The 13,400-nt window shown below is 41.5% G+C and overlaps 1 protein-coding gene across 15 annotated transcripts in view; it reads left to right on the top strand.

Annotated features, from left to right (window-relative positions):
- The window catches only part of TNRC6C (trinucleotide repeat containing adaptor 6C), an 82,784-nt gene extending 69,719 nt beyond the window's left edge, over positions 1-13,065 (top strand). For 8 of the 15 annotated variants that reach the window (XM_038157212.1, XM_038157219.1, XM_038157209.1 and 5 more), the window contains 6 exons: positions 218-361; positions 3,124-3,240; positions 5,474-5,668; positions 6,936-7,006; positions 8,544-8,683; positions 9,865-13,065. In XM_038157212.1, coding sequence (XP_038013140.1) covers positions 218-361; positions 3,124-3,240; positions 5,474-5,668; positions 6,936-7,006; positions 8,544-8,683; positions 9,865-10,225 — 1,028 coding nt within the window. In that variant the 3' untranslated portion in view covers positions 10,226-13,065. The remainder of the gene's footprint in view (positions 1-217; positions 362-3,123; positions 3,241-5,473; positions 5,669-6,935; positions 7,007-8,543; positions 8,684-9,864) is intronic. The other 7 variants (XM_038157222.1, XM_038157223.1, XM_038157220.1 and 4 more) reach the window with 3 other exon arrangements.
- The last annotated feature ends 335 nt before the right edge of the window (positions 13,066-13,400 follow it).

The following is a 13,400-nucleotide window of genomic DNA, read 5'->3' as shown; positions in this document are numbered from 1 at the left end:
TTTTAGCCTTCCGTCTGTATCCTTTCTGTGTTCTTGAGTATAGTATAGTATAGCATTCTTTAATATAATATAATATCATAAAATAACAAATTAGCCTTCTGAGAACATGGAGTCAGACTCATAATTCCTCCCTTCATTGGGGCACCCTGTAAATACATACAGGAGCTTTGGAGAATTACAACCTCACACATTTCCCTTTTTATTGTGTTTGAAACAGAGTTTCACCCAGGAGTGCCATGGAAAGGACTGCAGAATATTGATCCTGAAAACGACCCCGATGTTACTCCTGGCAGTGTTCCAACTGGGCCTACCATAAACACCACGATACAGGATGTGAATCGCTATCTGCTCAAGAGTGGAGGTAAACACACAAGCTGCTTCCACATCTGTGCATAATTTTATTTTCCCTTCCAAAAAGACCTCATTAATTTTTTGACATATATTTGTTACAGATATATTTTTTGACCTCATTTGTTACAGATATATTTTTTGCATGTGCTCCTAATCTAGTGATGCTTCTGCTCAGAACTGTCACTGAATATCCAGAAATAATTGTTTTAAAAGAAGGGATTAAGAAGTTTCTTGTTTTCCATGGGAATGTAGATACTTTTCTATTGGAAAAGGCTGTGAGATGTAATTTTAACTTCTGTGGTCACTGGAAGTTTTTCTGACCTGTGTCACAAGGTTTTGAACAATATTTTGCTCTCCACACTGCCCACCCTCCTCCATACTTTGTGAAATTCTCAGAAGACTCAGTACAAAGTTCCACAGTGTTGCTGAGACAGCAGGCTTCCGGTACATGAATTAATTGTAGCTTTGTTAGAAGATCAATAAGCAAAATAAATTAGAACTGGTTTATCTCCAAAACCATAAAAGAAAAAAATTGGGAATTGACTAGTAAACTAGTGTCTCCCAGTGCTGTTTCCATTCCTTTTGTCTTGGAAGTGCTTACTTCAGAATAAAAAGGGAATTCTATAAAACAAGAGAGCATTGTGACTTTGCTACTTGTTAGCTACATGTGCTGGAAGTTGATCAAGAGAAAGGTGGCTTGGTTAATTGTGATCTGAGTGCCAAAACAGCCAAGTTACCTGCACTCTGTCAGAGCACTGCAGTTGGCACAGGAACAGCATAACCAGGCTGTCCAGAAGGACCTGTCAGGAGTGAAAATGTGGGGTTTGTTTTAGCAGTAACATCTGTGACACCAGCACAGGTTGTAAATCAGGGCTATCCTTGAAGTGGAGGTCCAGCTCTGGGATTGTTACCTCAGGTTAGGGATGTGAAACATGAGGGAAGGGAATCCAGAGGGTTGATTGCCTGCAGTGACTTTGGTTGTCTCTTAGCAAGAAGCAGCCTTTCTTTCAGCTGAAACTTGAAGTATTTGGGTAATGAGTAAGGTTGAATTAACTTGAGTGACTCCAACTCCAATTCCAAGGGGAGGTTTGAAGTTATAAAAAGAAAAGCTGTAAAATGTTTAATTCAGTGACACTTCAGATACAGTGCATCCAGGAAATACTCCTCAGGCCAGAAGCCTAAACCTACAGAGCTCTCCCTGTAAAATCAGATGATATCCACTACAGGTCTTGCTGCTTTAGAGAAGGAACATGAGCTCTGTTGGTGCATAATGTGCCTGTGGAATGAAGAAATAACTCCTCTCCTTAAAGAGGGTCAGCAGAGATGGTCTTAGCAGAAGTAAAGAGGCCCTCAAGAGGTCAGACCTTCTGAAAAGCAATGCCTGTGGGGGTCAGTGTGTGCCTCTTGTCCTCATTAGCTTTTAGCTTCGTAATAATAGAATTTTAATAAAAACCATAGTTGCAGAGTCTGTTTCTTTATGCTTGTGTAACTGCAGCCTGAAGCACAGAGCTTGTGCTGACAGACAGAGCTGCTCCCCAGCTAGAGGGTCAGGCTGTGGGGTGTGCTGTCCTTGCCCTGTGCACTTAAAAGCAGGTAAAACTTAAGCTTTTGGGTTGATTTTTGCTTTGCCCTGTTTGCTAGTGAAGCTTTGGAGGGTCAGCTTCTGTGGGCTGAGAGTTGTAGCCACGAGGAATCAAGACCATTTTCAGGGCCTTTGAATCTGCTATAATTCCATAGTTCCTGCCTGGAATTGGGTTATTTCCAGACAGGGCCTGATACAGGGTTCTGTTGCTTGAAACTGATGTCTGCATCAGTGTCCCTTGGAGCACAGGGAGTCTGCTGAAGGTGAAGTTTGGTTGGTTGCTGTTCCAATTAAAAACAAAGCCTGTGGTTTTTATTGAGCTGTGAGGGATGAGATTGTCCTTTTACTTCCTCCTTTCTACCTCAACACGATGCTCTTTGCTACAGAGCTCACCTATTTTTATTAGTCAGTTAAAGATGTTTCAGTCTCACAGCCCATCTCTGTGTGTCAGGAATGATAAGTCACCCAGGATACACACTTGATTTTGTTGGTGGCTAGAGAGAATACTTCCAGAATACTTCCAGCTCTCCTGGTCTTTGCAATGAAGATTTTTGATTTTATGTTCAGTTTCTTTCATTTGCTGCCAGTTAGGAAATTGTGCATGTGCTTAGATAGCTGCTCAGATTGTAAATGATTTACTGAGGTGGTTTTGTGCGATTCCATTTATGTTATCGGTTTGAGAAGAGATTGCTGAAATATATCTCTGCTTTTACTGAAAGCCTGCAAAAATTTAAAGATACTTGTGGGCATTAGGATGTAGGGGAAGTGTTTACCTTGAGTAATTTAGGTCAGATCACCCGTGGTAAGAGGTTAGTTTATCATACACATCTCTGCTCATCGACAGTTCCCATTGCCTAAGTCAGCTGGCAGAGGACATTTATAAATGAAGCCTGTTCCTCTGAGACTGAGCACTTTAACACTGACTTTTTGAGTCACGTATCTAAAAGGAAATGCAGAATTTACCTTCTGCACTACAATTGTTCCTGTGCCAGCTTTCTTCTCTTTCCTCTCAAAGACCTCTGCCTCACTTTATTATGCTTCCAGCAACATTTCATTCCTAGACTTCAGAGACCAGGCTAATTAAGGACAATGCCTTGCATGGTTTGTATTTGCACGTAACAGATTTGCTTATGTCACACCAAACATCATTATGCCCATCTTTCTTAGTTGCTTCTCTGCTGGTTCTGCAGGGTCATCCCCAACATCATCTCAGAATGCCACGCTGCCTTCATCGAGTGCCTGGCCGCTTAGTGCCTCCGGCTACAGTAGCTCTTTCAGCAGCATTGCATCTGCACCTAGCATTGCAGGTACGGCCTTTCTGCTTCCACAGCTTCTGCCTTCCCAGGAGGAGGCCCTAGGGAGTGCTCTCCCAGGGCTTACAGGAGTGCTGCCCCAGGCAGAAGTGTGTCTGGAGCCCTCTGCTAGGTGGCAGCCATCCTGGCAGCTCTGCGGTGGGGAGTGGTGGATGGTGAGCCTGGGACCGTGCTGAGGAAAAATGGATTTATTCCACCTGGTGTCACTCTGGCATCGAGATCTTGGGGGAGGAACACTGCCCGGGGCCTCAGCGGGGACAGACCCTTCCTGGAAGAGCTGATGTGAAATTTGTGTGAAAGAACTCACTGTTAAAAGTGAAACATCCTCAGCTCAGAAAAAACTTCAGTAGTACCTCCAAGGGGTACCTTTTGCATGGCTCTGGGGGCTGGGTTTGGGGCTCTTCAGTGTCTTTATTATTAATAAACAGTCAGGCCAAAGCCTGATGCTCCCCTGTATGGGTGAGCTAAATAATTACCCCATTTTCTTTACTGAGCTCTAAATTCTTGAGCTTCTTTTTGCAAAACATGGAAACTTTGCTTGCAAACTAGCTACCTAAATATGCAGTTTGTCCCATTCTAACGTTGTGTTGGGCTGTATAGGTGGATTAGATAAGAAAATGCTGATCCACTGGAACCCCCCCTTCTCTCTGAGGGTGCAGCCTCTGGGTCAGGCTGCAGAATGCAGAATAAAAAGGGCTCGTTTGGGATATTTTCCTCCAGTGAAAGGAAAAGAAAGGAGTGGCTTGCTTTTCTTTATCTGCCATGCATTTCTGCTTTATTTGCTGCCTTGTTGTTGTTTTTGCAGTGTCATGTAATGTGTGTGTTACCCCCATGAGAAGCAGTGACATAGCAGCACCTGGCCTGTGCTGCTGTGCCTGTCTCGAGTGCCCATCACAGGCTGGGCTGCTCTGAGCTCTCAAACTCAGACTTCCTCCTCTCCTCTCACCATTTTACACTCATTAATGTCTTCATTGTCATTGTCAAATTATTTCTGTTGCTACAGTTGGCCAGAAGATGGGAGAGTGGTTGCCCTTTCACTTAAACTGTTGTGATTCAATATGAAATAATTGAGTTAAACGATTTAGATAAATGGAGGCAATTTGAGGAATGTGTGTGTATGTAACTGAGTCTGTGATTTTGCAACTGGTAAATTTGGCTTTGGGACTCATAAAATTACTCAGTGCCTGCCTGATGTCTTCAAGCACTGAAATTTAAATCTGCCAGTTCTAGTTGTATAAAAATTCACAAGATCTTTGCATCGTGGACTTTATCAGACCAAATATTTTCTTACTCTGTGCAATCAGCATTAAAACATTGGGGCAGCACAGTCACAGCATCATTTGCTGGGGCTGAAGATGCAGGACTGTGTCCTTTTCAGTCCATTCCAGCCCTCCCTGTGCTGCCTATGCTGGTAACAGCAGGGCTGTGCTGTGACAGGGAAACTGGGCTCTGATTGCACAGCACATGTTGGTATCAGGAGGAAAGGCTAGAGGTGGATAAAGATTTGTTTTGTTATCCATTATTTAAATCAGTCCAGTCTGCCCCTCTGAATGCTCTAATGTGTCTGCTGTTCTGGGGTTTGTGTTATTTTATAAAACTTTGAATTGGCAGTTACAGCAGTAAGAGTTTGAAAACTGATCAGGGAAAGAACAAGCAACAGCAGAAAGTTGTAAAGACTGAAGGGTTGTGGTGTGGTCTGATCTTCTGAAGACTTAGTTTTTCTCAAAGATACTTGGGAAAAAGAGTATAGGTTACTTCAGATATTCAGAAATAAAGGTTTTGTTGGTCTTTGATCTTTAGAATTTTAATAATGCATCAGAAGAACATATGGATATACTGAATTCTTTATATTGGGTGAAATGGGTTGTGCAAGAAAAAGTGTTTAAGTCCTGTTAAACCTTTAAGAGAGACAGTCTAGAAGTGTTTCATTGTAATTTTGGTGAAGTCAGATTTCAAATACCTACGTCCATTTTCTGGACTTCTTTCTATGTATCACCTTTTACAAGAAAACACAACAATAGATTTTCAAAAGGGATCTCGTATGTAGCAGGTAGTGTGAGGTTCAGTAAACACAAAAGTACTGAAAATTGTTAAAGTTCAGAGAATATAGGATTTTTAGCCCTGGATGATACAGAAAGTTGTTCTTTTCCCCCTGAGAAGCTGGGAGGATGTAGCCCATGATGCCCATTAGTGAAGAACACCCCAATGAACTGTTTTTCTGTTGCAGGTAAACTGTCAGACATCAAGTCCACGTGGTCCTCTGGCCCAATCTCTCACACCCAAGCCTCTCTGTCCCACGAACTCTGGAAGGTACCCAGAAACACTACAGCTCCAACCAGACCTCCTCCAGGCTTAACCAACACCAAGCCATCCTCCACGTGGGGTGCCAGTCCCCTGGGCTGGACCAGCTCTTACTCCTCTGGTACTCACAGCTCTTTTCTGCCTTCTTTCCAGCATTGTTTGCTTCTGCTCTGCCTGTGGGGCTCCAGAGAGCAGAGCTTTAACACAGCTGGAGTGTTCTGTGCTGGGGATGCATCTCCTGTCTCTTTATTTCACTTTGAATAAGTTGTAAAGGAAGCATCCTTCAGCTGGTCATGGTAGTGATTTTACATAGGAATTCACCAATTTCTTTAACTCCCAACTAGGATTTTTTTTCCCCCCAGTTCCTTAATTTCTAAAAATGTCTTTCAAATGTGTGTCCCGTTCTGTGGTGTGATCTCAGACTCCCAAGAGGAGCCCTGGAATTTAATAAGGAACACATGGATGTGAAGCATTTATGGCATTGCAGGGCCCTCAGGGAATGCCTGAGTTTTTTCATGCAGGCCCCCTTTTTTATATGCCTTTGTTTGCTTTAATACAAACATGAGAAGCCATGGATCTGGCTAAATACATATATCTGTATTTAGATATCTCTGTTGATATAAATATAGACATATATGCAGATATTACTTCTATTTTACAAAGCTGTGTTAATAATCTGCTTACACTAAGTTGAGAATTAAATGTTCTTCCCTCTTCCTGCCATTTATTTTGAATATTTCTTCACCAAACCCCCACCTGGAAGGGCAGATAAAGCTGCTCCCAGGATTCTCTCTGGAGCACCCCCAGGATGCACTGTGACTCTCAAATGCCACTCCTAAATATCAGGCTCGTACAGCTTCTTGCTGTGAAGCACCAGGCTGAGGTTGTTAGGGCAGGATTTTTGGTCGTGTTCTTGTATCTTCAATCAGAGCATTGTCAGTGCAGAAATACCAGTTTTGAATAAGTCACAGACATTAATCTGTCGTTGACAAGAGAGCAGAGTGCTGCAGTGCCATAAAAATCTTTATTAGCAGGCAGCAGTCTGAGCCTGGACATCAGAACTGCTTTTAAAATGTGATTAATTCTAATGCACCCTGAGCATCCAGTTCGTGGCAGTGCCTCACCTGCATCTGTCAGGTCCCTAATAGTTACTGTGGGAGTCTGAAAAATGCCACAGATCTTTGAAAAGTAACAAGAGCAGCTTTTCATTCAGCAGCCTTTCCTTCCAAGGCAGGCAGTAAATCAAGATGTGAGGAAGCTGCTGTAGGATTTGTTTTCAGCAGCACTGAGGCTCGTTTGTTAGTTTGTTGTGATTCCAGATCAATTTGCCTGTAAGGTGCTCTCCAGAGACCTTGATCAAACGTTTTGTGGTGGAATTTGTGTTGCAGGTTCTGCATGGAGTACTGACAGCTCAGGGAGAACAAGCAGCTGGCTGGTTCTGCGGAACCTCACCCCCCAGGTAACTGCAACTGTACAGAACTGGCCAGGAAAAAACACTTGAATTTAAGAGATGATGAGAGCAACATTTAACAGCCTTGGCCATTTGATTCATTTGAAAAAAAAAAATTATTCTGCATTTATCACCTGTCTTCTGCAGGGAATTTGTGAAGTTTTCAAAGTGCTGTCAAATCAAGTATGAACTTTCAAGCCTGTAGTCAGTCATTCAGTGGGCACCATTTCTCATTTGGAGGTGAATGATGTTGTAGAGCACAGACAGAGATGTAAAATCTGATTTTCCTATGGGTTTTTTGGGTTCTTCTGATCCGTCTGTCACATCCTCTACTTGTGCTTCACAGTGTCATTCCAAAGGGAGAGCGTAAGCCACAAAGCCTTGGATGCAGACATCCAAATTAAGCTTTGGGAAAAATGAATTACATTTATGCAGTGTGTTTTCCCTTTGACTTATTTCTGGATTTCTATGGATGTCCAATGATAAATATGATTTGTATAACCTAAAGTGGGTAAATTTCTGCACTGCACTGTAGGGAATTCTTCAAAAATCAGGGTATGTCCCTCAATGAAGAGTAAGTGTAATTAGTAAGAGTAAGAGTAAGTGTGTAATTAGGTACTTTCCTTTCACTTGTGCTCACTCTTTAGCTTTTAAACACTTGTTAATTAAGCATTTAAGGTGAGATGCCAGTACCCCAGGTAACCTGTTGGAACCCTGGATGCTAAGAATTTTCAACTTTCTGTACTAAAAGGCACCAACCCACAAGAAAATACTTTATTTGACCTGAGGCCGTAAAAAAAGCTTCCAAAGTTAATTATTGGCACTGGGATTATGGGTGTGTAGTTCAATTAGAAGTGTGTCATATCACAGGGTAAAAAACTTAAAATTTAAAGTTTTAAAAAATAGCAATATATTGAAAACAAAATAGAAGTTTTAAGGTAGTAACTAATCCTTCTTCTTCATCTGCTTCTCCATAAGTTTGGGTAATATTTTGTAATTTCACCTTCTTCTCCATAAGTTTGGGTAATATTTTGTAATTTCACCTTCTTCTCCATAAGTTTGGGTAATATTTTGTAATTTCACCTTCTTCTCCAGAGGTTTGGATAATATTTTGTAATTAGACAGAAGAGTCTGCATTGCGGACTTCAAAGGATTAGTTACTGAGTCAAAAGCAAAAATAATCTAAGAATCATTTCTTAATGAGACAATTTAGCCTTAAAAAACCTTACGTAGAAAAATAATTGGCCATTTTGTAACTTATTAGTAAAATACTATAGAATTCACAGTATAGAATTATTCTATATATTCTATATTCTATATAGTATAGAATTACTATAGAATTCAACTTATAATATGAAAAGGCTATAAAATATATTATTTATAATGTAATATTAAATTATAAAATAATACAAAAATTAAGTTATAGTACAGAAACAATAAGCATCTAAGTCTAAGCACAGAATGCCGTGTGAAAGGCTTCAAGGCCAGCCTTGAGAGAAGCAGAGAGCCCCCGAGGCAGCAGTAACCCCTGCCCTTGCCCCCGCAGATCGACGGCTCCACGCTGCGCACGCTGTGTCTGCAGCACGGCCCTCTCATCACATTCCACCTGAACCTGACCCAAGGCAATGCTGTGGTCCGATACAGCTCCAAGGAGGAAGCAGCCAAGGCCCAGAAGTCTCTGCACATGTAGGTTCCTGCTCCTCTTTCTTGGGTTACAAAGCCAGTTCTAACTCAGAACAGATTCTCTTAGGCATAACTAGTTAATTCAGTCTTAATTTTTAAGATTACCTCATGGGAGAGGAAAAAGTTAACCGGGGGTGGATGCTGAATTGAGAGGGCATTAGAAAACTTCATTCAGCATAAATAATATCTTCAGTTAGGGCTTGTCACCTGTAAGGCCACAAAGAAGTTGTAAGATGTGATGAGGATTCCAGAGGAAGCTCAGGGAGAGCACGGGACAAGGTTTTAGCTTTAGAGGGAAACAGAGAGGGTAAAACAAAGCTAAATAAGGAATTGTTCATGGTGGTCACCTTTATTTTTAAAGGAGTTGTAAGAGAACTGTATGAAAACAAAATCTGCTTTTAAAGAGTTTTAAAATCAGTGGGACTAATTGGCATAAGAGGTAAAATCAGTGCCATTGGGCAGGATGAAGAACACAGAGAGTGATGTTTCAGGAGAATTGCTTGGGTATTTAGAGTTGGAAAGCAATTCCCTGTATCAACAGGTTATAGAAAGTACTGAGGCAGTGGGAGCATTGTTTGGCTGGAGAGTTTCTGTCCTTATTTCTGAAGAGAATTGAGGCTCCAGGACTGTCAGTTAGAAGATGTGATCTCCACGTGTGTGGATTTGGGTGTTTGTGGATGTAGAAAGGTGGATAAGAAAACAGGACAGAGCAGGCTGAGTTGAAGAGATGGGGACTGCTCAGAGTGAGTGGATGTGGTGGAAATTTTCACCTTGATTTCAGCTTGGGGGGAGGTGGATCCCTGTCACAGAATTGCTTGGGAGGGATGTTAAAGCTCACCCAGTCCCACCCCTGCCATGGCGGGGACACCTTCCACTGTCCCAGGCTGCTCCCAGCCCTGTCCAGCCTGGCCTTGGACATCCCAGGGATCCAGGGGCAGCTTCTCTGGGCACCTGTGCCAGGGCCTGCCCACCCTCACAGGGAAGAATATTTTCCCCATTCCCCATGTAACCCTGCTCTGCCAGGCTGAAGCCGTTCCCCTCTGTCCGTAGTCTCTCTCCGTGGTGGCTCCTTCAGGCTCTGAAGGCTGCAGTTAGGTCAGGCTGCCCAATCCCCATTCCCTCAGCCATTCCTGGCAGAAAACACCCTTTACACTCCCCCCCTCACATGTCGCTCGTGCCCTCAGGTGCGTCCTGGGCAACACCACCATCCTGGCGGAGTTTGCTGGTGAGGAGGAGGTGAACCGTTTCCTGGCGCAGGGGCAGGCGCTGCCGCCCACCTCCAGCTGGCAGTCCAACACTGGATCCACGCCGAGCCGCCTGGGCTCCTCGGGCAGCTCCCACGGGCTGGTGCGCCCCGACGCCGGCCACTGGAACCCCCCGTGCCTGGGGGGCAAGGGCAGCAGCGACCTGCTCTGGGGGGGGGTGCCCCAGTACTCCAGCAGCCTTTGGGGACCCCCCAGCGCCGACGACGGCCGGGTCATCGGGAGCCCCACGCCCCTCAACACCCTCCTGCCGGGGGATCTGCTCAGCGGAGAGTCCATCTAGGAGAAGCAACGGAAGGAACAATCATCAGCACTAAAGGATAACAGAGAATTTAAAAAAAAAAAAAAATTAATAAAATTTAAAAAAAAAAAATAAAAATGGTAACCCTTTCCAGTCCCGGGCTTGATGAAGAATCCAGCTTTAACCCATGAGACTGGCAGCCCTCCTTAGTACCTCTGTCCAATATTGAATCTGAAACTGCAGAAGTCCTTGTGAACTGTTCCTGAAACAGTATGGGCTCCTTTGGTCAGTGTCACATGCTAATGACAGGTTTTACTTTTTTCATGGCTTTTTGTTTGTTTGTTTGTTTGTTTTATGTCGTCTTTTTATGTTTGTATGGTGACTTTTCAAAACCAAGTATAAAAGCTGCTTAGAATAGGTCTATCATGAAGGGCACTTTTCAGAATTTGGGCTGGAAAGGGTTATTTTATCAACTGGGGGGGGTGGGAAGGGGAAATGAAAGCCTATTTAAATGAGCCTGTGACTATTATGCACATTACAGAGGCGGACCCAATAATCAGAAAGGGTGAAGTGTGATATTTTACCATTGGTACAGAAAAGTGATGATTCCGAGTGGCAACTCTGGACTGTACAGGTTGAGAGGGGGGGAGGGAGGGCAGGGTTGGGGTATCTCTGTGTCCACTACTCCCATGGATCTGCCTATGCACATTACCCTTGTTTCATTACTTTTTCATGTCATTTTTTTAAACCCAAAAAAATATAAAAAGTAAAAAAAAAAAAAAAAAAAGAATAAAAAAAATCAACAAAGAAAAAAATACTTAAAAAAAAAAGCAACAAACCATATCAACATGCAAATACTTGAATCCAGCAGGCCAATAACAAAATGTGAACACTTTCTAAGTTGAATTATTACACTTCCAGGTCAGCATCAGTACACAAAAAAACAGGCTCTAAGAATTTTGTTTTTTAAACGTTCAGACTCTATGTTTTTGTTGGGACAGATGTGAGTGTGTGTGCGTGGCTGCCTGCGTGTGTGTGTGTGCCCACGTGTGGTTTAACTCAACGTGTGAAGTTTTTTTTCCTTTGGTTCAGTATATGCTTTTTATTTGCTCATTGGTCAAATGTTTAATTGTTATTAGCTTCTAACTTTGCACTGAGTGTCCGCAGCCCTTCTTGTAGCTAATCCTGTAATGGTAAAAACACACAAAAAAACAAAAAAAAAAAAAGAAAAAAAAAAGGAAAAAAAAAGAAAGAAACTGATAGAAGGGGCCGGCGACAATTCACGTGTAAATGTTTACTCAAGGACTCTTATTGCATTTTAAAAATTACAGTGTGTATCTCTGGAGAATAATATGTATATCTACCTTTAGCGGCTTTTTATTGTGGACTAATGCAAGAAAACGATTACCGGAGTATTGCACCATTTTTCCATTCGGAATATAAAGTTTAAAAAAAAAAAAATACTCTTGTTGAACTGTGGCCATAGATAATTGTAAAGAGTTGATAGTTCCCTTGCAAGCAGGAACAGAAACAAGCACTTGGACATAAGTTTTGACTGCTTTTGGAGGAGCCAGGAGTTTAGGCTCCCACCTGTTTACAGACCTTTTTTTCTCCTTCAAACTTTAAAATAAAAAAAAAAAAAAGGAATTACAAAAAAAAAAAAAAAAAGAGAAAAAAACAAAACAAAAAAAAAGACTTCCATCGTAAAGAAAACTATTTTCAGAATGAAGATATGCTACTTCAGAGCTCTGGGATTGAACAGTGTTGTTGTATTATCCTTTTCTTTGGCCATTGCTGTGTACTATTTTTGTTGTTGTTTTCCTCTTCGTCAAAGTGGCGAAAACTTTGTGATCACTATCTTGCACATGGTGGAAGATGTCTCAGGAAAGCCGGGTTTCCCGAGGAGCAACTCCACACCATTTCATGTATTTTTAAAACCCAACTCCTAGCACTGAAGATATTATTAAAAAACAAAATAAAATAAAAAAAAAAAAAGACAGTAAGAAAGAAGAAAAATACCTAATCTAATGTGTAGCAGTTACATATTTACCAAATAATGGACTCAAAAGAAATAGATGTTTGAAGAGTGCTTTATATATTAAAAAATCGCTTTATGTTTAAAAAAGATCAATGTTTTTGATTGTTTTGAAAGGAAGAAAGACAATGGAATAACATACACTTCAAGTATGTTTTAAAAATTATATGAACATTGTGCTCCCTGCCTGCTTGGATCAGGAAACTTGTGCATTACATTTTTTTTTTTTTTGGAAGATTAGCTTTTTAATGGTTTTATCAGATTTAAAGGGTCCTGCAAGATTGCAAATTAACAAAAGCTGGTTTTATAGAGGATCATGAACTATGCACAACTGGGTTCAAGACTTGTTTTTGGTTTTTTTTTTTCCTCAAGTTTTAGTAGTGTATTTAGCTGAATAACCTTTCCTCAGAGTAATTGCATCTCATTGCCATTACACGCCTCCTACATATATATTTTATATATACATATATATACACACACACACTTATATAAAATATGTATGTGTGTATGTGCGTGTTTACATACAATTTTCCATGCTGAAGTTTAGCATTGAGTTGTAGAAAAACTCCTGATATTTTCAAATTGGGAATGAAAATTTCTGTTGGAGGGGTTGGGGGGTGGGGGAACGGGTGGGTTTTGTTTTTAGGGGCTTTTTTTTTTTTTTTTTTTGCCTTTCCTTTTGAATTAAAAGATGTCTGTAACTCTGAGATTAAAAAGAAAACCAACAATTGTGGCTTTTAATGTTTATTCTCCTCATAGAATGTGATTGTTAAAAGAACATGCACCGAAAGTTGCTTTCAAGAGTACGAAGATTCTTTGAAACTTAATAAATTGCAGTTTTTTCTTGGCTGTTGAAATAATGTGTATTTTTCTTTTATGCAGGGGATACTAAATATATATATATACATATTGTTAAATCTGTGAAGGTATTTCCTGGAAGGAGTTGGATTTTGAATGAGAATTCCGTGTACAGACAGGCAAACCCCTCCTGTTGTGGTCACCCCTCTGCTCTCTGCTGGTGACACTCATGAGCTTTTCCATCAACGCTTTGCACGTCTCATCCAGGAGCAGCAGAACCCATTCCTTGCCTTCAGATTGTTTTTTTCTCATTTATCCATGTCTCCAGTAACACAGCAGGTTGGTTGTTACCCCCTCCAGCCAGGCTGGGGGCTCCCCCAGCTC

The sequence above is a fragment of the Motacilla alba genome, chromosome 18 (genome assembly GCF_015832195.1).
Source record: "Motacilla alba alba isolate MOTALB_02 chromosome 18, Motacilla_alba_V1.0_pri, whole genome shotgun sequence".
Classification (NCBI taxonomy): domain Eukaryota; kingdom Metazoa; phylum Chordata; class Aves; order Passeriformes; family Motacillidae; genus Motacilla; species Motacilla alba.
This window is presented reverse-complemented; position numbering and strand designations above follow the sequence as displayed.